Genomic DNA, 22,790 nt, shown 5'->3' with positions numbered 1-22,790 from the left:
TTTTTCATTTGAAGGACTTTTTCCTTCTCTTTGTTTTTGTTTTATGTGTGAGGGTTTTAGTGAGGTCTTCAAAAAAAAAAAAAACAAAGGTTTTTGGGGCTTGCAATGGGAAATAATGTCATCTGCAATGTTGTTAAATAGTTTATGCGACCAACAGGTGTTATTGGCATATGCGATTTTGCACATCACAAATATGGTGGCATATCTGCACACACACAAAAATTTATTACCGTTGGTCACTATGTCATCGCATATTTGTCAAATAGCAAATTTTTGGATATACGAAGGTAGCAAATGCGATTTTTGTTTTTGAAATAGCATACGTGATCACATATGCAACCACATTTGACAACACCAGTCATCTGCAAAGCTTTATCACAAAAATACAAGGTTGATAAAACAAATCTTGTCAATCGATTCAATTTTGTCATATGCAAAGTTTTATCACAAAAATCCATGGTCAATAAAACAGATCTTGTTCTTTCATGCAATTCTGTCTAAAGTCATCTCTTCATATTAATTATAAGATTTCTCTTCTAGTACTTTATCCCCTTTTAACAGCTAAAACTATACAGGAAAAGCAAGACAAAAACAAAATTATTAAATGGAAAATATGTTTTAGAAAAACATTGATGGGCCAAACTTCCCTTAAAATGCGACATATACAATGCTTAAAAGGGGGAATGCACTTTGTTCCTTAAGTGATGGCATTGCTTGGTTCTTTTTATTAATTGACTTTTTTTCTATATTTACAGGGGAGCGTATGGAAGGCCTAAAGAGAGCCAAACATTTTTCAAAACATGAGTTAGAAGTTTCGAAATGAGCTGATTTTTGGTGAGGATGATCTCTATAGGCCAAACATTTTTCAAAACATGGGTTAGAAGTTTCGAAATGAGCTGATTTTTGGTGAGGATGATCTCTTCATCATAGAGATCATCCTCACCAAAAATCAGCTCATTCCGAAACCTCTAACCCTAGTTTACAAGTTGAAGAATTGTGGACCGTCCGATTTTTGTAAATCACTTTTGATGGGGTTAGAAGTTTCAGAACAGGCTGATTTTTTGTGAGGATGATCTCCTCATCATAGAAATCGTTCTCACAAAAAATCAGCCCATTCCAAAACTTCCAATCCATACATTGAAAAAATGTTTAGCACAATGTCTGGCTCTCTTTAGGGCCTCCGAACGCCACTCATATATATATATATATTTTTAAAGATGAGTGGGCAAGTAAAATAACTATATTACTTTTGTATAAATATAATAATCAGAAAAAGAAATCAAGTTTCTAAGGATATTATAGACAATCTTGAAATGAACATCATTTGATATATCTTGATAAATCCAAACAACCTATCATTGGATAGGAAGACACAGCTTTTAAAGAAATCCAAAAGATAAAACTTAAGGAAAATCTCTCTTAAAATTACCAAACACCAGTCCACACAATATAACAAAATCCTCCAAAAAAAACCTATCTTCAATTCAAATAATAAACAATAATTGTGCATGTTTCTATCATTATCTTTTAGGGAATATTTTTAATCAGTCAGTTCTCAAACAAAGCAAGGACCGAAGGAGGAAGACACCATTGTATACCAAATAATGGTAAGAAATGAACCCACTCTTCTCTAGTAAAAGGACAATGGATAAGAACATGATTGACAACTTTATAATTTCAATTAAAATATCATAAGAATTACAATTCGATAATTTAAAATAATGCAAGTCAACTTTTCAGTCTAACCATGAATCACACTTTTTTCTTCTTTTTCAAGAATATTTTATTTTATTTTAACTTCCAATGTACAAGTCTGTTTGCAATAAAAACAATGCCACAAGAAAACTTCAAGCGAGATCCTTAGAATGATACTCCTATAACTATTTTTATTTAAATACAAAATTATACATATGTGTGTGAGTGTGTATATATATATATATATGGGTCGTGTTCGGGAGGCATCTACAAGTTACAACTATTTTTACATCTCTCGGAGGCCATCCATTTTACAAGATGCAACGACATCTAGCGGTGTTGTAGAAAGCATTGAAAAAATGGATGGCATCTAGGTGGTGGTGTAAAACTAGTTTTCGGTCTTAGATATCCCCCCACCATGTCCCTACTAATAATAATAATAATACCCCTGAAAACTTGATTTTTTATAACCAAACATGATGAATACAAACATAATATAATTATTATACCTACCCAATTGGCTTTTTCATAATTTTCTATTACTTATTTTTTTTCAGAATAACTATATTAGCGAAAAAGAAAACCAAGAAATGCTATCATCCATCGGAACTTTGTGCATTACTTTTATCAAATTGCAGTCTCCTCATAACTTAAAACAGGAAAACCACTTTAAAAGATCTCCATACCAAATGGGAGAACTACCTTGTCTAGAAACTGCCCTCTTCCCTCTGGCCAGGCTTTGTCATCATCCAATCTCCAAGGCCAAATCCCGGTTCATAAATTTATATCTCCGAATGCTTAGCAATGAGGCCAGCCCTGTGAGAGATTTGGCATAACAAAAGTAGGATAAGGGTTCAGGTTAGCCGAATTACCAATAGAAACAGTGCGGGGAAAAAAAAAACAAGATGGTTCGATTATTTTACCTTGAGGTGTGAAGTTGCATTAAGGTGGAAGTGGGTAACAATTAGGCAACCAATTGGGTCTCTAGCAACTCGTCAAAGAAGGGTGTGCACAAGCCTCTGCAATTGTAGGAAGTGAGAATACAGCAACATTTATAAGAAATAGTAACAAGTTCTCTCCTCTTTTTTTTTTTAAATTGGGAATACCTTTCAAGACGTGCATTCGTTTTTCTGATTATTTTATTGATTTAATCCACAGAAGATTTTAAAAAATGCCTTTAATCATCGTCTATCCAACATAGACTAATCAAAATCAATCCAGTTTAGATTCTAGCAGAATATGTAAAGCAACCCAGTATTTAACGGAATTGAAAGGAAGAAAAAATAGTGAAACTTAAGAAAAGCCCTAAAACAAGGGTTTTTTTTTTTTTCTACTGAATGGAGTTCTGTCAAAACTTCTGCCGGACTATACTCCTAACATTATTGGCCTTGTAAGGGTTAGAGAATGAATGGTTTTAAGTATGGAGCTTCTTACTTAGCCAAAAAAAAAGGTGTGGAGCTACTTCATTAGAGTTTGGCATTTCGTGAGCCATGTTAAAGTCAGTTGTTAATCTCTAAATGGAATGTTTTTTCGGGCTTTCAAACGTCAAGAACACTTCCGTGGAGATTCTGTCATAGATGGGTCTCATCATAAAAATTCCAGAGTACATTTTCATCTTTCTAAACTAACTGAATGCAAGTAAGTAAAAGCTTGACATTGAAGCACTGTGGTACAAGTTTGGCACATCTGATATGGTTTGAGTTTGCTATTCAAGTACATTCAACCAGTTTGAGATACTATACATCCATCTTAACATGATCATTAATTAGCATTAAAAAAAATAAGGTTTAAGACTACCTTGAGATGTATGGAATTTATTTAGCTAAAACAACTTACAAGAAGGCGTGTGTGACTGAGGCAATAAATAGTTGTGCACAAGACCTCTTCCAGTACGGCTTCTTTTCACTGACTGGTCCAGATAAGATGGTGAGGTGAATGATCACTACTACTACTCTTCTTCTTGTTCTCATTTCTTCAATGTAAATCTTTCAACTTCAAAACAAAGATTCCCATTCACTAGTTACCAAAAAAAGGTCCAAACAATCAATGGCACACGTATTGAGCCAAGTATATAGGATCATCAAGATTCATGTTAGGGACTAAAATATGAAGGCGGCATTGGCAAAGGGTATACGACGAAAAGTTCAAATATCAGATTGATGAGTTGTTCTCACTAGCCTTCGTGATGTTCAAAAATTATAAAAGGAGAGGCCTCACATGATCTCAGGGCTCTAAAAGCAAAAAAAGACTAACATATAATCTCATTTGTTGGTTTCAACAGAATCACAATCATCACTAATACAATCAGAATCAGAAGCCGAATCCAAATCCAAATCAGAATCCTCGTGTCCCTCCCCATCACTCCCCAAAGTAACACTGGAATCCGAATCCTTTTCTCCCTCCCCATCTCTCACCAACTTGTCTTCAACCATGAAACCTTCACAACTATTGTCAAAAAACGCTCTTCGAACGTCTCCCCTTTCATCATCTTCTCCATCCCTTCTAAAGCTAACCAACTCTCTATCCACATTTGCCTTCCTAGGACTCAACAAGATCAACTCAACCAACTTTCTCCTCGCCAAATACAACTCATTAGGCTCTATCAACTCACCTTTCCTATAAGTCTCCCGAAGAAAAACCGTATGAAGCTTCCCATGATTTCCCCTCGTCGAAATATAAAAAATTCCTTGATGTTGAAGGAGAAACTCCTTCAACTTCTTCGGCAAGTCCATTGCCATCCTAAAATGCGCTATTCTTTCTAATGTAAGCTTCTTCTCAACGGTCAATGACAACAATTCATGAATCATCGCAACAGCCCTCTTCTCCATTCGCTTTTGTGCCTCAAGCGATCGAAGATCATAACCCGATACATCCTCATAAGGAGACCAATACGGAAGTCGTTGCCATTTCCACACCGCAATCTTATAATATTTACCAATTTTAAATCCAGGAGGAAAATTGACAATAAACGAAAATCGAATATTTTCAGCATCAATACCTCTTTCTCTATACTCTTTCTCTCTAAGTTTCTCAATCGCACAAACCGTCAAACTGGGGTCTCTCTCGACAATCTCAATGTACTTAGACCGGGCATCTTTACCATCAAACAATCGAAAATATTGCGGGTTTTTGAGAATTACCGAGTATTCAAAATCGTCGGGGAGACCAAGATCAAGTCTTGCAATCCGTATATGTTCAAGACGAAGACGACCCGTGTTGGACAACATGAGAAATTTTCTAAGACGGACGACAGCATCGGGAATTTGGGCTTGAAGGGCTTGATTTTCTTGTTGAATTTGAAGAGTGGCTTTACGGGTAAGACGACAATAGAGGATTCGTTGAACAGGATGTTCGAAGATTTCGAATATGTGAGGGAATTTGAGGATGAAAGCTCCAGCTTCGAATTGTTTGAAGTCGAAGCGACGAGCGAGGGTGTCGAGACGAGCAATGCAGATGATGTGATTGGGTTGGGAGAGGATGAGGTCTTGAAATTTGAGGATTTTGCGAACTTTTTTGTGGACTTCCATGTAATTGTCGTAACCATGGTCTCGAACTCTTTGTAGTTTTTTGGGGATTGAAGTGGATTGAGACATGGTTCTTGTTGAGGTGAAGCTGTTGAGGAGATTTGATTGGATAGTTTGAAGTAGAGGATGGGTTGTAAGGGTTTTGATGGAGAGATTGATTTTGTGGAGAAGAGATGAAGAAGTAGTGAGGACTTTGGAGATGGGTTTAAGAGTGGGCATCTTTGTTTTGTAATCTGTGTGTGTGTGCGTTTGTGAGAGAGAGAGAGAGAGAGAGAGAGATTTTGTTAGGGTTTTGCAGAGAGGAGAGGAGTTCAAAAATGGCATTTTGTCTCTTTTCAGCCCCAAAAACAACACCGAGCTCGCTCGTCCAAATCAACTCGACTTAGTTTAACACGATTTAAATTGTCTATTAATTTGCATTTATATTCAAATAAAAATAATTATATTTTTTTTTTTATATCATAAATACTTAAATTATAAATAAATAAGTTATTTTAACAAATGTAAAAGCAGTTTAGGAGTGTCAATGGGTCGGTTACGGTTCTAAAATAAATGGAATCCAAGTAACCGTCAATGTTAATTCTCAAGACTCGAAAAAAGTTGAAAATTTTAACATAATATTTACAAAATTATCAACTTCTAATAATTTGTTATACTAAATATATATGTTGGTTTTTTTTTTTTTTTTTCTCAAAAGTTAAAATTTATCTTCTTGAAAAAGTAATAAACTTTTGGAAGAGATGGTCAATTTTAACCTCTCAACGGTAGTTTTCCATTAATTTTGAAATAAAAGACAAAATAAATTGATTCTAGTACTTAACTAATTGAACCTAACGGTTATGGTTCTTATAGGTTCTAAATCTAAAATAAAATTGAATAGGGGGTTTTGGTTCTGATTTCGATTTGGATCTAGTTAAATAGGTACCAATTGACACCCCTAACTCAATTAACTTGATTGATTTGTTGATTTAGTTGAAATTTCAAAATATCATACTAAATCATCTCAATTATCAAATAAGACATTGTGGTGTGATGATTTGCATTGAACCGGACACTTTTGATATACCCACCTTGAGTATATTTATTTAAATACTACTTAATGAAGTAGTACACACGTGTAAAGTAGTTCTCATTTCCTAGGCTAGACCCCACTAACACCCAACTTTCTTAAATTATTTACCACACCCAATTAAAGATTATTCAGGATAAAGAAAAATTATTCGGGGGTGAAGATAGGTAAAAAAATATTAGACACGATTCGGATTCAAGGTAACTGATAAAATATTACATTATTTACCACACCCAATTAAAGATTAAAACACACCATTCAAACATTAAACTGAGGCACATGTCAAGGTGGGGGGCGGAGAAAAATTATTCGGGGCGAAGATGAGTCAAAAATATTAGATTCGAGTTCAAGGTAATCGACAAATGATTAAATTATTTACCACACCCAATTAAAAATTAAAACACACCATTAAAACATTAAACTGGGGCACATGCCAGCGTGGGGGCAGAGAAATATTATTTGGAATGAAGATGGGTCAAAAATATTATATTCAAGTTCAAGATAACTGATAAAAGATTAAATTATTTACCACACCAAATTAAAGATTAAAACACACAATTCAAATATTAAATTGGGGCACATGCCAGGGTGGGGACGGAGAAAATTATTCAGAGCAGAGATGGGTTAAAAATATTAGATTCAGGTTCAGGGGTAATCAATAATAATTAGGGCCGGGGCCAAATATAGCTAAACCAACCTTGTTGCCATCCCTATCAGCGACCTTTAGCAAGATTTGAATATATATATATATAAATAAAGTGAAACCCTTTCCTTACTAACATGGTAAGACTTTGACTTTATTAAAATGGATTATCAGATAAAAATATCCAACACCACAGCCGTCCTCCAATTTCATAAAAAGAACCTCAAAGAAAAAACAAATTATTGAAAGAATAATTTATTTTGAATTAGATCCCATGATATGAAAATGGACTATTATCGAACTTTTACATAACTCCCAAGCTTAAAAATGAAATTGAACTATTAAAAGTAAATTTTTTTTTTTTTTTTTTTCAAAATTCTAAGAATTTTGTCCTCTACAACTCTGAAGCCTCTGATCATGTTTTTGGATGCCAATAGGTGGGCCCAAGGACTCTTGATAAGGTGAAATCCTTACTAACTTTGGAAGGTTAGGGACCCTAAAAAAATGTTGGACAATTCGTGTTAAATAATTTTTAGTAAATGTTTTTTAATAAGTCCAACTTTTTTAATAATTTTCCTACAAATTATATTATATATTTGGGTCAGGTTCAAGGGTCCATATGAGAAAACATATGTAAAAACATTTTTTTAATAAAATTTTAAGATATGGTTAGAAATTTTGGATTGAGCTGATTTTTTGTGAGGATGATCTCTATGATGGGAAGATCATAAAAAAAAAAATCAGTCCCAATCTGAAACTTCTAACCCCATTAAGAGTGATTTAGAATGTGGATCCGTCGATTTTTTACCAATTTTTATCACTAATTTGTAATTCACTTTTGATGGATTTAGAAGTTTCTGATTGAGCTGATTTTTTGTGAGGATGATCTTTTCATTGTAATGACCATCCTTGCAAAAAATCAGCTCAATCCAAAACCTCTAACTCTTATTTTGAAAAACGAAAGTTTTTTCATATGTTTTCTCATATGGCCCTTGAACCACCCCCTATATATTTTTATTTGGATGTACGAGGTTTATTCCATTTGTATCCGGTTTAAATCCTTACATTGAGAAATGATAGAAGAAATTGTATCGAACATTAGTTTGATCAGATGTTTGTCGGATCCGATCCTTATTAGATTGTTACCAAATCGACTCCAATTTGATCATTCGGGCTCGATCCATTGACAGCTCTAGTTAGTAGACCCAATATAGCGTACACAAGGGATGACATCAAACTTTTCTCATTCAGTAAAACAGCAAAGTTTTACATTGAATGACGTGTCGGCCTAGACGAACTTCACACAGCTTTTCTTATACGATTACTTCGCATCAAATTAGTTTTCCTCATGTGATTAGAGACTTTTTAGGATCCTTTAATTATTGCTGCCCGCGAATAATGACCTCGACGGGCAGCTCTAACTGGGCTGCCCGATTCTGTCTCTTCTGCCCTGTTTAAGACCCCCATTCATATCCTTCACCCCCAACACTCCTCACGAGAAATACGGGCAGCTTCGCTTTTCTTTCTCTCTCGCCATGAGTCTCTTTGGCCTGGGCAGGTATTTTTTTCATAGAGATTTTTAAGATTTCTATCTTAAATTTTACCAAATTTGATGTTTGATTTTATTAATTCTAATATCTTGCTTTGATTTGATTCTTTCATAGAGATTTTTAAGATTTCTTGATCTATATATACATAATTTGGACTAAATTTCGCCAATAAAAGATATGTTGGTCAATTGATATCATGCAATTGAAGTTTTGTTGATCGTTTTAATGGAGATTTTTTTTTTCCTAATCAGTTTATTTTGATTGTTTTAGTCAAGATTCTGCTTATTATGTGTTTTCACACACACAAAAAAATAGTAAAAATTAAAAAAAATTCTTTGATAGGTGTTCTAAAAAAATTCATAGTCTGTTTAGAGTTAAAACAATTGCTTGTGAGTACTTTGATATTTCCTGAGTGTAAGTAATGCTAAATTCGTGTTTTTTTGACGTATCGGCGAAGTTAAATAATTTCATACTCAATTAATGCATCTGCATGTATTAATTAGTACAAGATTGAGGGTGACAACTAGTTGGTTAAAGTCCACGGGTGTTGATACCACAACTTGGGTTTAAAAGCCGCCTTCACCTACTAATTACTGACCACTAACCCAAAAAGGATTATCGTTATGATCTAATCAACATCATCGTCTACAGTTGGGCTATCATAGATGATATGTTGGTATTTTGTAGCTACATGACAGGGAACACGGACGTTTGTATTTGTGTAGTTTATTCCATATGTTGAGTGATATAGTTTTTTAAATTTTTAGTTCATTAGGGGTGACTATTTGGGAACCATTAAGGTAATCCATTATATGTCCAAAAAGCAATAATGGATTATCAGTACTAATAAATTTGTGGAAAAAAATAAAAAGAGCAGGTTATATAATAAGAAGGAAAAGAACAATGGGCGGGTGTTGACGTTGAAATTTTGGTAATATTCTTCAAAAATGTTTTTGGCAGAATCAATTGTTACGAAACAGGTATTAGTAAATAAAATATTTGAGTATTGCTTTTATAAAAACCTATTTTTGTTATTAAATAGTTATGGGATAACTATAAGGTTTCTTGAATGAGCCAAGAGTTGGTGGCATTCTATGAGGTCCTAAATGATTGGATTCTTCAAAGCAAGATTAGAGTTCCATCAATTGGAAATTGAGAGGAACTTTTTTTTGATAAGCAAGAGAGTTAGTGGTTAGTAATTAGAAGGGTGAGGTCCTGGTATCAGCACTCACATACTTTAACCAACTTAGAAAGCTAGCACCTTCAAATTTGAGAGGAACTTGTCTTCTTTTGTCTAAGAAAAAAAAAATGCTCTCAAGCTTTATCAAAATCAGTCATATATGTGAACTATAGTGTAAAATTTAATAAGTACTATTAGTTGAATGAAAGACTTCATCGTTTATCAATACTGCATGCACCATCACGTGTAAGTTGGTCATCATGAACCGTATCCCATAGATTTTGGCTGCTAAATGAATCCTCTTCCTCCATTCAATTCTGCCCAGAGCCATGGCTATCACATGTGAGTTGGTATTCTTTGAAAAAGAAGAAGAATTTATATAGCAAGTGATTATCTGCGCAAGATGCAATTGAGTTATTAAATTGGACATATTTGCTCCTGAATCTTTGGATCATCATTTTTCTTTTCATGATAATTTTAGAAAGGAAAAAAAAAATCTGATTAATGCCATTTGAAGTCTTGACCGATGCTCAAATAAGCAGAATAACAAAGACCAATGTCTCAATATCGAATGCATTAAAGGACTATATCTTTATTTAATATCGTAGCTTTATGCCAATACTTTAGCATGATTGCTTGACTAGTATTTTCAGCTCTACGGAGGATTTGATTATATAAGTGATGTCAACATATTTACTTGCAAGTCTTATTATTATTTGCTCCTAAGCGTCCTAATTAACACATGGAACTTCATTAATCACTATCCAACTACACCAACAAAATTCTATGCATGCCTTTTAACATCTCATTTACTATCATCATAAAGGTTGTGTCAAGGTGGGTATTGGGATTGTATAAATTCGAAGAGCTTCATTTAGCTAAATAAGAAATTCATGTTTTGCTCTATTTGGTGAATATTTTGGCAAGCTAGAATTTGGATCAAACACGGGCAAGATGATAACATCCTCAGAATATTCTTAACAATCAGAACTTATTCATAAATTAATCTCAGGCCTTGATTTTGTTCTTGAAAAGTACCTTCACATTATTCCCAGACATCTAACATAAATATTAATATTGTAGATATATAGGATGTAAACAACATAATGGTCTGTTTCTCTTAATGAGTTCCTTAATGTCAAAATTGGGGATTTTTTTTCTTGTGTCTGCTATACATTCTGTCTTACAATTTGTCGTTCTTCAAACAGGAACCAAAGGACATTTCGCCCAAAAAAGAGTGCGCCCTCAGGGAGTAAGGTGGGTTCCCCATTTTAAAGTTCCTGTCTTCTCTCTCTTGGTTATTCTAGACTGATAAGGGTTCTGATCACATATGCTTTGTATTGTTTATATCATTTCACATGTTTCTGTTCTTTTTTTTTTTTTTCCTTCCTTCCTTTCTTATTTGAACTACTGAAACTCTGAGGTTGATCGTATAAGGACTAATAGCTCGCTTCACTTCACGTGTGTTTTTTCTTTCCTTCACCTCTTATTACTGCTTGTTAAATCGTATAATGTCAGTCCAGAAGAATAGTTGAATAGAAATCGTCAAGTCTCAATTAGAGATCTTGGCAGGAACTTATATTAACCGATCAGTCAAAAAGACTAAAAAACCCTTACAAGAAGAAATATGAAAAATAAAGTCTATAACTAAACAATTAAAGCTAAAATAACTATATTATTTCCAATAAGTCTTAGTTTAAAAAATAATAATAATAGGTTGTTTATTCTTATGAATTGGATAGGCTGTTCATCGCTTGCTATCATATCCAGTTTTAAAGCTGACCATATAGAATAATAGACAAGGGAAACTTCACTTTGTGAAGAGCCAATGAAATGGTGAACTAATTGAAAAAGGATTGTTTCTATGAACAGCACTGCTAATTTAATGTTATTAACATTTTGTTTCATTTCTATTAATAATGTCTTTTGGTAGATTGTTGGAATGTCTTTTGGTAGATTTCCTTTTTTGTATCTTGGTATCCCTTTTGGAGTTTGGTCTCAAGCCAACAGTATTTGGGCCTGGTAACTAAAAGATTGTTGCTTGGGAGAAAATTTATCCTTTTTTTTAAATATAGGAAGTCCATTGCATTTTATTTTTCAAGATCCCATTGGGCTATCCTATCATTTTTTTATTTATTTATAAATATGAAGGGTTTTTACATATTATGGAATGGGTGAGAAATTTCAATTAGTGAATTGTATATGTGTCAGCCTTAGAAGTTTAGTGGGTTTCAGATTTAGAGGTTGCAAATAATCTCTTGGGCAAAACATTATGGAGGTTTAGGAAGGAAGAATAGGTCTTATGGGACAATGTCATTAGTCATAAATACAATTCTACATGCTAAGATGCCTAGATGCAGAAATGGATATGGATACGAGTTCTATTATGGCAATGCTGAAGTAAGTAAAGGCATAGTAACCGGAGTGAAGAAATTGGAAGAAAAATATTGAGTTCAGCTTCTTAGCCGAGGGAAACATTGTATAGTGCATTCAATGAGGGAGGCCAAGTGCATTCAATAGGTCTTGTGATTTCAATGTATTTCATCAATTTGTCTCTTCAGGTGCATGTTTTCTATTTTGTGTACATAAGATGACTGCTATTTTAAAAGATATTTCTCTCAAGATGTAGAATCAATTGTATGCACTTGGTATGCACGTTGGGTTTGTAGGAGCCACTGTGTTTGACACTTATTATCTGCGTCAGACGCCCTGACACTTTTCAATGTCTTTCTTTTCTAAATCCTCGTTTAAATACAAGTCTTCTTGCAATTATTGTGCACAATTTCTTTGTTTTCATATCTGTTGTGCTTTTGACATGTGCAGGGTGCACAGCTAAGAAAGCACATCGATGCCACCCTTGGTAGTGGAAACCTAAGAGAAGCCGTAAGACTTCCTCCAGGAGAGGATGCAAATGAATGGCTTGCTGTCAACAGTAATATTCTCTCTTAGTTCAAAGGAAAATATCAAAATACTGTCTTACTTACAACATGGATGTATAGTTTCTATTTCCTATATTTTTTGTGATAAAATTTTCAATGAGACCCTAAGCTGAATCAAGATTATTGGCTTTTTTCATTCTTCAGCTGTGGATTTCTTCAATCAGGTGAATCTACTTTATGGCACCCTCACTGAGTTCTGTACACCCGAGAACTGTTCTACAATGACTGCAGGTCCCAAGTATGGCTTAATGCATCAATACTAACTTCTTGTTGTTAGGTTTATAGAGAAATGAATATTGTGTGTATCCATGTGTTTGCGGATTGCATATTAATTGTATATCTTTCGGGTTCTTTGCTTATATAAATTTTAAGTTCCTGTTTTTTTCTGGAAATGAAACTTTACAGGTACGAGTATAGATGGGCTGATGGTGTACAAATCAAGAAACCCATTGAAGTTTCTGCACCAAAGTATGTCGAGTACCTGATGGACTGGATTGAAGCTCAGCTTGACGATGAATCCATATTTCCTCAAAAGCTTGGTAATATCTAATATCAATTTTCTTAGGCCCTTTAATTTTCTCGTACATTTCTGTAGGATAAAACCTAAAGTGGTTTACAGTAGACTGCAAGGATGGTCTGAACCATTCAATACATAACTTGGAGGATTACAATCATCCAACTGGATTTTTTTGGCACAAAAAATGATCTAATTTGTGGGACCCACTGAATGATTACGATTGGTGTAAACAGAAAATAGAGACCAATTAATAGAGGGTAAGAGGTAGGAGTCTCTTTACTTTATAGGGAAAATTGATTGAGATGGTTGGTTCATGTGCAATGAAGGCCACTTATTGCCCCGTTTAGAAGGAAATGTGCACATCAACGGGTTCTAAAAGAAGATAAAAGTGAATGTGGATTGAGGCAGTGAGACCACAAGAACACACTAGAGTTAATAACAGGCACGGTCCTACAAGAATTGAATGGAGGAACAAAATTTCTTCAGTGGACACCAAATTTTTGGGATAAGGTTTTGATGATGATGGTTAGCATCGTCAAACAATTTCCTAATCTTCTCTCAGAATCTACTAGATTCTCTACAACACTTGTTAAACTAGTAAATCACTTACAAAAAGATGCCAAAAAACAAAATAAATTCTAAACTATTACAAATACTTACCCCAAATCTTATTTTACTACAAGTATTAAACTGCAGCAATCTTAAAAGTAATGATAGAAAAGACCGAAAAGTTTGAAACCAACTAAATAGATTAAATTTCTAGAACTTAGAATTGAAACTCCAAACAAAAATTGGACTGGACCTTAAAAAGAAGCATGCTGGAAACTTCTCAAAGGGGTCTACAGTGTCTAGAAATGTGGGCTAGAATTGCATTTTGCAAGTGACCTCTCCTAAGTCCTGTTGGGACATGTTTGTGGGTCTTCAGTGGGGTTCATGGCTGGGCTGAAACCTGGTTAAGCTCCAGCAACAACAGGTACCTTGAATTTTTATTTTTTGCTTCCTTTTTTATTTGTTCTTATATTGACTTATCTAACTTTACTTTGTAGGAACACCCTTCCCTCCCAACTTTAGAGAAGTCGTGAAGACAATATTCAAGCGCCTATTCCGTGTGTATGCCCACATATACCACTCACACTTTCAAAAGATTGTGAGTCTTAAGGAGGAGGCTCATCTCAACACTTGCTTCAAGCATTTCATATTGTTCACATGTGTAAGCCACCTTTAGCTTAATCACCATTTTACTTCTGTTCTCTTTAGAACTACACGGCTTCTTTTATCTTTGACTATGGTTACCAAATTTTATACCCATAAAATATTGCATGTTAGTCTAATTGGTATGGTTAAGATAGCTACTTTATGTGCTGTTTGGTCAATGTAATATGAGAGACGCCAAGTTCTATAGGTTCAGGGCTATCTAATCCAATCAACTGCAGGCAAGGCGAATAGGAAGCGATAGAACGGGCATTATGGTCCTTTTGATTGTACAGCAATTGATACATACATAGGTTTAATTTTCGTTTGATGCATAATTTCTCTTGATAATTGCAACTTATATTGGTCCATGCAGGAATTTGGTTTGATCGACAAGAAGGAGCTAGCACCACTTCAAGAGCTTATAGAATCCATCATCTTCCCTTACTGAATCTTCTATATTTCTATAGGCCAACTCTATCATTCTGAGATTCTAAATAAGACTCCTATACTATTGACAATCTGTCGCTTTGGTATCGTTTGCTGCTTACTTGCTTTATTGTATTTTTTTATTTTATTTTATGTTTATTATGTTAGCGTAGAAAATTTTAAAAACAGGCAGTGACGATTGCTCAAATAGTTGAACAGCTTTTGCTTCTTTTTCTTTCTTGTTTGATGATCTTTACCAGAAATTAAACCCAGCCCCCCCTCCAAAATAATAATAATTAATTAATTAATCCCAAATATTTGGAATTCCAATAAAAGAATCCTGGTACTTTCATCCCATTTTGTCCAAATCCAAGTTCATTGTCAGCGGAAGTTAAGTTCAAATCATCTTTCCTTCCCAAAAAAAAAATAAAGTTCAAACCATCTCAGTAGACATTCTCTTAGTCTAATTTCAGACTACAAAAGAATCTGTGTCATCAACAACAATCAATCTGATTGGATGCAATGATCACATGGATCATTTGGTATGTCAAAGGAGGCAAGGGCTTGTCTGGCTTTGATACCCACCTTTGTTGTCCCGTAAGTAACTTGGCATTCGAAAATATAATCTATTGCCATGGTGATGTACACAATTTTAATTACTTTCGAAAAATAAAAGCAAAAACAAAAAATCATCTATAAATTTCAATTTTAAATTTTTGACCAAATTTTTTTCAAACCTTGGATCAAGCTAATTTTTATTTTTTCATAAATAATTTTTTATTTTTTCCAATCTGATTTATACCATGTTGGATGGCTAATGCGACAATCCAGTCCATGTGACGCCAATGTTGAAATAACCTTACTTTTTAAAAAGAGCTGCTATTGGCACCTCAACTTTTACTTGTTACAGTCCAATTAAAATAAAAATAAATAAATTAATGATTGAAAATAAGTAAAAGTTGGAGTGCCAATAAAAACTCTCTTGATTTCTATTCGATTTTATATGAGCCCAATCTTACTCGTAAACCATACGGCAGTTGTTTTATGATGCTCTGTAATGTTGAGGTAATAACTTGAGCCTTATAATTTAATCTTTAATTTGGGGATGTATCATGCGTGCCATTCATCTTTGATCTTTCCAAGGAAAACAGCCTATCCAGGATGACGACACCGTCATGCAAGGATTTCGAGGGAGAGCGTCCTCCTCAGGATGACAATAACATGGTGCAAGGAATCTCAAGTATCGATTGGGTGCATGAGTGACAGTGGAGTGACCTCAAGATTGGACCTAGTGATAGTGGATGGGAATCTAGATGATTTTTCCCTTGTTTCTTTACGAAAAGCATCTATGGATCCTACATTTTCACGTCAGGTGTGTGGTCCAATCTTGAGGTCACTTCAGCATATTCTTCATAAATTGAGAGCAGTTGAGAAGAAATTGTGAGGATTGAAAAGTGAAAACAATCACAATCAAAATAATTAAGGATAATCAAACAAAATAAATAAGAATAATGGTAAAGTGATCTCAAGTTGAAATCACATACCTCAACTCATGACATGAAACCATTGATGTTTTTTTCTATTCGTAATCACTTTCACATCATGAAGTGTGATATGGGATTCCCTTTGAGGTCACTTCAGCACGACTCATAAAATGAATACCAATGAGTACAGTGGAGTTTTTTGTTTTTTTTTGAAAAATGATTGACTACCTCCGTTGGACACTAAACTGACCTGGCAATGCATTGACAACCATTGATTTTCTAAGTTGTATCACAAGAAAATAAATCCATGATTATCTATGCACTACTAGGTCAGCTCAGTGTTGAACCAATCTTGCTCTCTCGATATCTCTAATACTCCAAGTCCAAGCTTATTATCAATGTTATCTTTGTCCTTGGCATTGGTGTATTACCTACCAAAGAATCGAGGATATCAAATAGTCTCTGGTGCTTAAATTATAATCCTTTTTTTTAATAATGATGTTTAAACTATTCATCATGCCCACCCGGTTGAGATACAGTTGCATTGCATCCTGAGGTACCACTCTCCCTTCTTTTGCCAGACTATCTTGCATCGTTTCTACACCCATATCACCACTTAGCATGAATCTCACGACATGTCTTGGATAATGATTAACTGCATATTTTAGCAAGTTAAAAGAGATCTTAAAAGGTGTGAGGAAGACTATTTAAATGGTTTAAAAAATCTGATTGGATACAAGCAAACTAATTTGGAATTGGGATGGATGCACGGATTCAATACAAGCAAGAAAGAGCCAAAAAGGCAAGGACACACAAACCACCAGTAAGGTCTTAGGGCTTGGTTGAGTATAAGTTCAATAACTCTTTAAGAACATGTTGGCCTAACCATATGCTCAGCTATGCAATTAATACATGCAATTAATACAGAAGTATAAATCCCTGCAGCGTTGGCAATATAAGATGGCATACAAGTACACAAGACTCATTGAATGTTTGAAAACATCTGAATGATTCATGCTTTTTATTATTTGCATTTGCACCGAGAGATATCTAAGATGGAACCCACCCTTTGCGAGGTTGTCACATTTGCTCATTTGTTCATAACATGTTCTCATAGGTCGATACTCTTCAGAGAGAAACAGAGTAATAGGAATGGAAAGAGAGCTTATATTGCCACATCAGCTCTTTCTACAACACACCAAATGATGAAATTAAAAATGGTTTCTAGGTGTGTGGATAATTGTTTTATTTATTTTTTGATATGTGCATCTCTTTCCACTTTCAGAGAATACTTAAGTGTGAAAAGCTCTTCAAACTCTTTAAAGGGACTATTTGTGAAAGTAGATCAGTGATCAGAATAGAAATCAAACGTTAGTATTGTCAGAATCCCTTTTGGTGTGTCTACATGCTTGTATGGTGTGTTATACATAATTTTATAGATTGTTATGTTATTAAAAAAAAATTAGTATGGAAATCTAAGCTCTTTCTCTCACTAAAAAAGGGGGTAATTTACCTCTTTAATTTCTATCCAATCCATTTTCATCATAGTTAAATCCGCTCACCTCTGAATGCCCATATCTTGAAACTGCAAAACCATATGAACCCAAAACAGCAACAAAGACACCGAAAACCATGGAGAATAGCTGGAAATTAGCAAGCAATTCTCCTCGAACCTGACTATCCGTCGACCGACATGAGATCATTCCATCCTTCATCAGACAACCATCTGGCATCATAGGCCCATAAAGAGTAAACGCTGTCTGATAGAACCAGAGACCTTGGAGAGTGATAGAGATGCCACAAGACAAGTCTGCGGGAAAGCTAGTTGGAACGAGGGCTCCGGTCACCGTGGTGATTATGCAGAGAGCAATGAGGATGACTAGCAGAAGATGGTAGTATCCCTCGAGTCCTTTATGGGTAGTTGAGTGAAAGTAGAACAAGAGATACTCAGCACAGAAGGCTACGGCAACAATCAAGCATAGAGCTCCTTCTGGGAGGGGAAGATACCTATAGAAGAACATGTGGAATGTGGCTTATTAGAATTAGAGAGATCAAAATGCTTGTTGTCGCATAGTGTTTATTGGAGTTCTGATTATAAAACAGTGCCATTAAATAACAAACATTCATGATCGAGTTTTATTGTTCTCGAGAGCTATCTTGCATGTCTGGAGTTCTGATGGAATTCGATGCGTCAGTGTTGGTAAGGAACAAGAACGTTTGAAAGACACTAAAAATAAAAATACATGCAAAATACGGTAAGATTTACCTGTCTTAGGCGTCCATAACCCTGAAAGCATCTCTAACATAACCTTAAACAGAATTAATTAAAATATACACCCCCAAAAAAAATTACCAAAATTTCCCCTGGTTTTGACATTATGGTGGAAATTTGGGTATAAGTATACAATACTTTGTTAGTGATCAATCACCAACTAGATTCAAGACATCTATCACAATGAACGTGCTTGATTATCTGAACCAAAATACCATCCGCCATTGGTACTCCGTGCTTGGATCAGTTGGCTTCCTTGGACTCCTAAACATAAACTTGAATGAAAGACAATTTCAAAAATAGTAGATAACATTACCACTATTCCCATTAAGTGGATCTCTTAAGTCCTAACAATGATTAAATGATCCTTATCATCGATTTATTTGGGTGGTTTGAAGAAAGATGATAAAGATCTCCCCAGCCCAGGGGTTTTTAGATTAATTTAAAAAGAGCATATATTGTCACACCAATTTTTGCTTATTACACACTAATTGATGAGATAGAAATAACCTGTCTAATAAGAATATACACCCCAAAACTAGTAGTTACATTTCCACTATTCTCATTTAGTGGATCTCTTTAGTCCTAAAAATGATCAAATGATCCTTAGCATTGATTTATTTAGGTGGTTTGAAGAGAAATGGTAAAGATCTCCCCCAAAAAAGTATGGCATACAAAAGGAGGGGGGAAATAAACAAGAGGAAGAAGAAATAGAAGTAGTGGGGCCATTGTTAAAAGAGATGGTCATTAACACCCCCCGAGCACCAAATTTAGTTTTATTTTGTAATACAAAAAGATGGTATGGCAACATTAGATCTCCAATTTTATTGTAGATTTGGGTGGAGCTAATCCATTATGTAATTTCTAACACTTCAAAGTACAGATTCAAAGTTGACAATGAAATGGATAACCTAGAATGCCCAACTTGTTAGTAGCACAATCATCATGTTGGGGTTTGAGCTTTGAGCATAAGTCAGCAAGGGAAAAAGTTGAATTAGAGTTAGTGTAGTGTAATTATTTTTACTAGGTGGTGTTCTCATACTATATCATCAAATCCCATATTAAACTACATTAATAAATTATTAAATCCACGGGTCCCCAACATATTCAAGGTTTATATTATTCAAAATATATATAATAAGATAAAAATCGTGAGTCTAAATTAGGATTCATCAATTAGTCAAAATAATCAAATTCAATGTCATCCTCATTCTTACACAATATCAGTAAAATGGTCACCACCATCTTCATCACGGTCAGATTCTCTTACTAGTGCAGTAAGGTCATCTGCCATTTTTTTTTACACTTTAATCTTAAAGTTTGTGATTAAATCGTGAAATTTGTACAAGTCATATCTTACTGAAAAAGTTGCGATTAAATTAGTGAAGGAAAAAAAAGTCACGATTTAATTACAATCTTTTCATTAAGTGAGAGAATTTAGTGACTATGATTAGGAATGCAATAACAAAAAGAATTAAACGGAGGAACAGAATTCATTCAACCATAACCGAATTTTGAAATCATCCCACTGCCTCATTTCCAAGGTGCACACTACTTGATAACATTAATGTTTGGTCCATCCCTTATAGACCCAACTCCAAAAAAAAAGCTGATTAGTGGTTTTTTAATACTTGATTTTGCTACCTAAAAGGATGCAAAAATCTATAGAATAATAATCATCATCAATTGAAAAATACTTTATCACCAATCAGCTAAAATTTTGCTTTGTAGGCCCAGCTTTATGGATAACTGGGCCTTGAACATTCCTCATGATGGAATGGAAAGTACTTCCACTACACTTTTTTTTTAGCAGATATTTTCTTTATATCAAAATATGCATAAGCTTTTTCACTACATTTGAAATATATAAAAATAAAACGTTTCTATAAGGGGTATTTTCGTCCATTCAAGACAAAAGAACTCGTGGTGGTGGATGAGAGAAAAAAAGAAAGAAACAAAGAAGTCTCCGTACCTGGTTTTCTCTGAAAGTAGGGCAACGATTCCGAAGATGAAGAACATGAGAAGCATTCCTGAGTGTTCGAAATCGTTCATGTGAGATGGATTCAAAATGCCATTAACGAAGAACTTGAGATGGGTTGAGTACAGAAGCTCGATGCACAGATCGATTAAAGCTCCAATGGCGATCACGTAAAGCTGAAGATGCTTCAACCTCCCATCGAATCCCGGTACAGGGTTCCAAACCCTAACCCTAAATGATTTAGGGTTCGAAACGTACCTCACAACTGAACTCCACATGTGCCAAATCCCTACTAGTAGAAACAAAGTTCCTGGAACAACATGTCCTTTGAACGATCCCATCTCACCAATCCAATGAAAAAAAAAAAAAAAAACCTAATTCTCTAAACCCCGATGTTTGAGAGAATCGATCAAAGATTTTATCTTTTTTTCCTTTTTCTTGGGGTGCGATTTTCAAACTCAATTACTCGAAATTCCTCCCTCTCGCCTTCTGAAAATCAAAATTAAAGACCGAAATCGAAAGATTTTTAACATTTAAGCAAAGAAGTTGACAGATGGTGAGCAAAACAGAAGCTTGGACAGATCCAGAAAGCGAAACGAAAGGATATATAGATCTGGAGCTGATAACGAGATTCAGTGTGCAACAAAAAGGTAGAAAAACATGGATTTCAATTCAAGTTCTAATAGCAGAGAAAGAAAGAAAGATAGAAGACGAGAAATCCAAGCTTTGATCTTGAAATCTGGACTTAAGAGGTTTGGAAATCAACGCGCCTACAAAAGAGAAAGAGAGGAATCGATTCTCGAACGTGAATTTCGTCGTCAAAGCGATCAGATTCTCAGAGCGAATGATTGCGATGGGAAAATGTCTCGCTTTTGAAAAATGGATGAAAGAGAGAGAGATAGACAGAGGGGTCCAGACTCCAAAATGATAAAGAAATGATGATGTACAGACGTATTAGTAATTATTATATGGTCCGTTAGTTTTTTGGGCTGCCCGTGCAGAAATTAAATTTAAACAATGTGGGAATTTCACACGTCATAGCTGAGTCAGTTACACAAGGCAACGTTTTTGCCACCTCACCATCCCAGGAAAAATGCTGCAGTGTTCTTTGTAAATATTATTTGTAGAAAAAACGTTTTATTAAGAGGGATGCTATTGCCACATCAACTTTTGTGAAGGCCAACCCCAATTCATATTACCAAAGAATTAGTACACATAATGGGGTGGCGTTAGCAAAAGTTGGTGTGGCAATATAAGCTCTAGGTACCATGGATCTCCAATGTAGTGTGTGTTTTATCCTGCCTAGATCAGATTTAAAAATTGAATTAAATTTAAAATAATTTATGAAGAAAATGTTTGAGTTCAACAATTGTAAGTGACCAATCATATTGTTTTTTGGGAAATTTAGACATGGAACCAACTAGTTGCACACCACCTATTATTAATTGCATACCATATCTTAAAATTCACCCCTAACACTCCATTTAATTTGTATGATTGCACTCCCAAAAAAGTTGCACACATTTTTTCCTTCTTAGATCACGCCCATAAAAATTATTGCTTGTTCAAAGATTTTTGCTAAAAAAGGTTAGGTCAATTTTTTATCAAGTTATTCGAGGGATCGAGACATGTTTTCATTAAAGAAAATCATTGTAACTCAATCAATTGATCAATAAATAATTCAATATCTAAAAACAAAGAGAATACAACCAGAAATAGACAGTATGAAAAATACGAACATGCAAATTAACCAAATTAAGTGCAACTTGTAACTTAAAAGAGAGTGAAAAATAATGAAAAGGATATTAAGAAAAATCGAGTGCAATCAGCAACTAGTTGATCCATTCAGACGTGTCCTTCCATGTTTTGTTGACTTTTGATAAATATTGTTGATAGCATGCACTCCATGACCTCTGTCTTCCCTGATCAACTAATAAAATGATTTAAATACCCTCATCTCCAGTTCTAGTAAAAAAAATCCCTTAGATTTTTCTCTTCCAAAAACTAGTCATCTTCAAGCTACAAATCGTTTTACCCTTGTTTTTTAGGAAAGTAGAAGTCAATGAATTTTTGGGTAAAAAAATGAAGACAAAGAATTTTTATTGAGGTTGAGGATGAGGACACTTAAGTCCATTTTTGTCTATTTCAAACCTCTTTATAGGGGGATAAAGATTGAGATAAAGGGAGGAGACAACCATCCTCTTTTATTATGAAGACTAGAGTCTGTTTGTACCTGCAACACTAGCATCCTCTTTGGTTTACAAAAAATGGACGATCCAGTATTCTTCAACTTGTAAACATGGGGTTAGAAGTTTCGAA

The 22,790-nt window shown here is 34.5% G+C and overlaps 3 protein-coding genes across 5 annotated transcripts; 1 reads left to right on the top strand and 2 right to left on the bottom strand.

The window, feature by feature from the left end:
* Window positions 1-629: 629 nt before the first annotated feature.
* RPD1 (Ubiquitin carboxyl-terminal hydrolase family protein) lies at window positions 630-5,555 on the bottom strand. Its single transcript, XM_086437388.1, has 3 exons — window positions 3,532-5,555; window positions 2,619-2,714; window positions 630-2,511 (listed from the first exon to the last, which is right to left on the bottom strand). Exon 1 carries the CDS (start codon window positions 5,541-5,543, stop codon window positions 3,957-3,959), a length of 1,587 nt encoding a protein of 528 aa, XP_086293514.1. The 5' UTR covers window positions 5,544-5,555; the 3' UTR covers window positions 630-2,511; window positions 2,619-2,714; window positions 3,532-3,956.
* A 2,812-nt stretch (window positions 5,556-8,367) lies between these two features.
* On the top strand, window positions 8,368-14,966 carry LOC147408397 (MOB kinase activator-like 1A). Its single transcript, XM_086437384.1, has 7 exons — window positions 8,368-8,489; window positions 10,870-10,918; window positions 12,485-12,593; window positions 12,745-12,838; window positions 13,006-13,139; window positions 14,164-14,327; window positions 14,685-14,966. The coding sequence occupies exons 1-7, from the start codon at window positions 8,467-8,469 to the stop codon at window positions 14,757-14,759; spliced, it is 648 nt and encodes a 215-aa protein (XP_086293510.1). The 5' UTR covers window positions 8,368-8,466; the 3' UTR covers window positions 14,760-14,966.
* A 1,607-nt stretch (window positions 14,967-16,573) lies between these two features.
* On the bottom strand, window positions 16,574-21,401 carry LOC147408396 (uncharacterized). Of its 3 annotated transcripts, none has more exons than XM_086437382.1 (3): window positions 20,466-21,401; window positions 17,735-18,228; window positions 16,574-16,876 (listed from the first exon to the last, which is right to left on the bottom strand). In XM_086437382.1, exons 1-2 carry the CDS (start codon window positions 20,810-20,812, stop codon window positions 17,739-17,741), a joined length of 837 nt encoding a protein of 278 aa, XP_086293508.1. In that variant the 5' UTR covers window positions 20,813-21,401; the 3' UTR covers window positions 16,574-16,876; window positions 17,735-17,738. The 3 variants fall into 3 exon arrangements, with proteins under 3 accessions (XP_086293508.1, XP_086293509.1, XP_086293507.1); XM_086437383.1 differs by lacking the exon at window positions 16,574-16,876 and adding an exon at window positions 16,936-17,409; XM_086437381.1 differs by lacking the exon at window positions 16,574-16,876 and having other exon boundaries at window positions 17,577-18,228; window positions 20,466-21,400.
* Between the last annotated feature and the right edge of the window lie 1,389 nt (window positions 21,402-22,790).

Source organism: Akebia trifoliata, chromosome 3 (genome assembly GCF_017979445.1).
Source record: "Akebia trifoliata isolate Shusen 1 chromosome 3, ASM1797944v1, whole genome shotgun sequence".
Lineage (NCBI taxonomy): Eukaryota > Viridiplantae > Streptophyta > Magnoliopsida > Ranunculales > Lardizabalaceae > Akebia > Akebia trifoliata.
The sequence above is the reverse complement of the archived record's forward strand: the minus strand, read 5'-3'. Positions and strand labels throughout refer to the sequence as shown.

What these genes read in the sequence shown, in the direction of transcription:
- RPD1 (XM_086437388.1), bottom strand. Translation starts at nt 5,543, where the DNA reads ATGCCATTTTTGAACTCCTCTCCTCTCTGCAAAACCCTAACAAAATCT.
- LOC147408396 (XM_086437382.1), bottom strand. Translation starts at nt 20,812, where the DNA reads ATGGGATCGTTCAAAGGACATGTTGTTCCAGGAACTTTGTTTCTACTA. An exon ending in CTACTTTCAGAGAAAACCAG is followed by an intron (nt 18,229 to 20,465) that starts GTACGGAGACTT and finishes GTTCTTCTATAG; the next exon opens with GTATCTTCCCCTCCCAGAAG.
- LOC147408397 (XM_086437384.1), top strand. Translation starts at nt 8,467, where the DNA reads ATGAGTCTCTTTGGCCTGGGCAG. An exon ending in ACAATGACTGCAGGTCCCAA is followed by an intron (nt 12,839 to 13,005) that starts GTATGGCTTAAT and finishes GAAACTTTACAG; the next exon opens with GTACGAGTATAGATGGGCTG. An exon ending in CATATTTCCTCAAAAGCTTG is followed by an intron (nt 13,140 to 14,163) that starts GTAATATCTAAT and finishes TTTACTTTGTAG; the next exon opens with GAACACCCTTCCCTCCCAAC.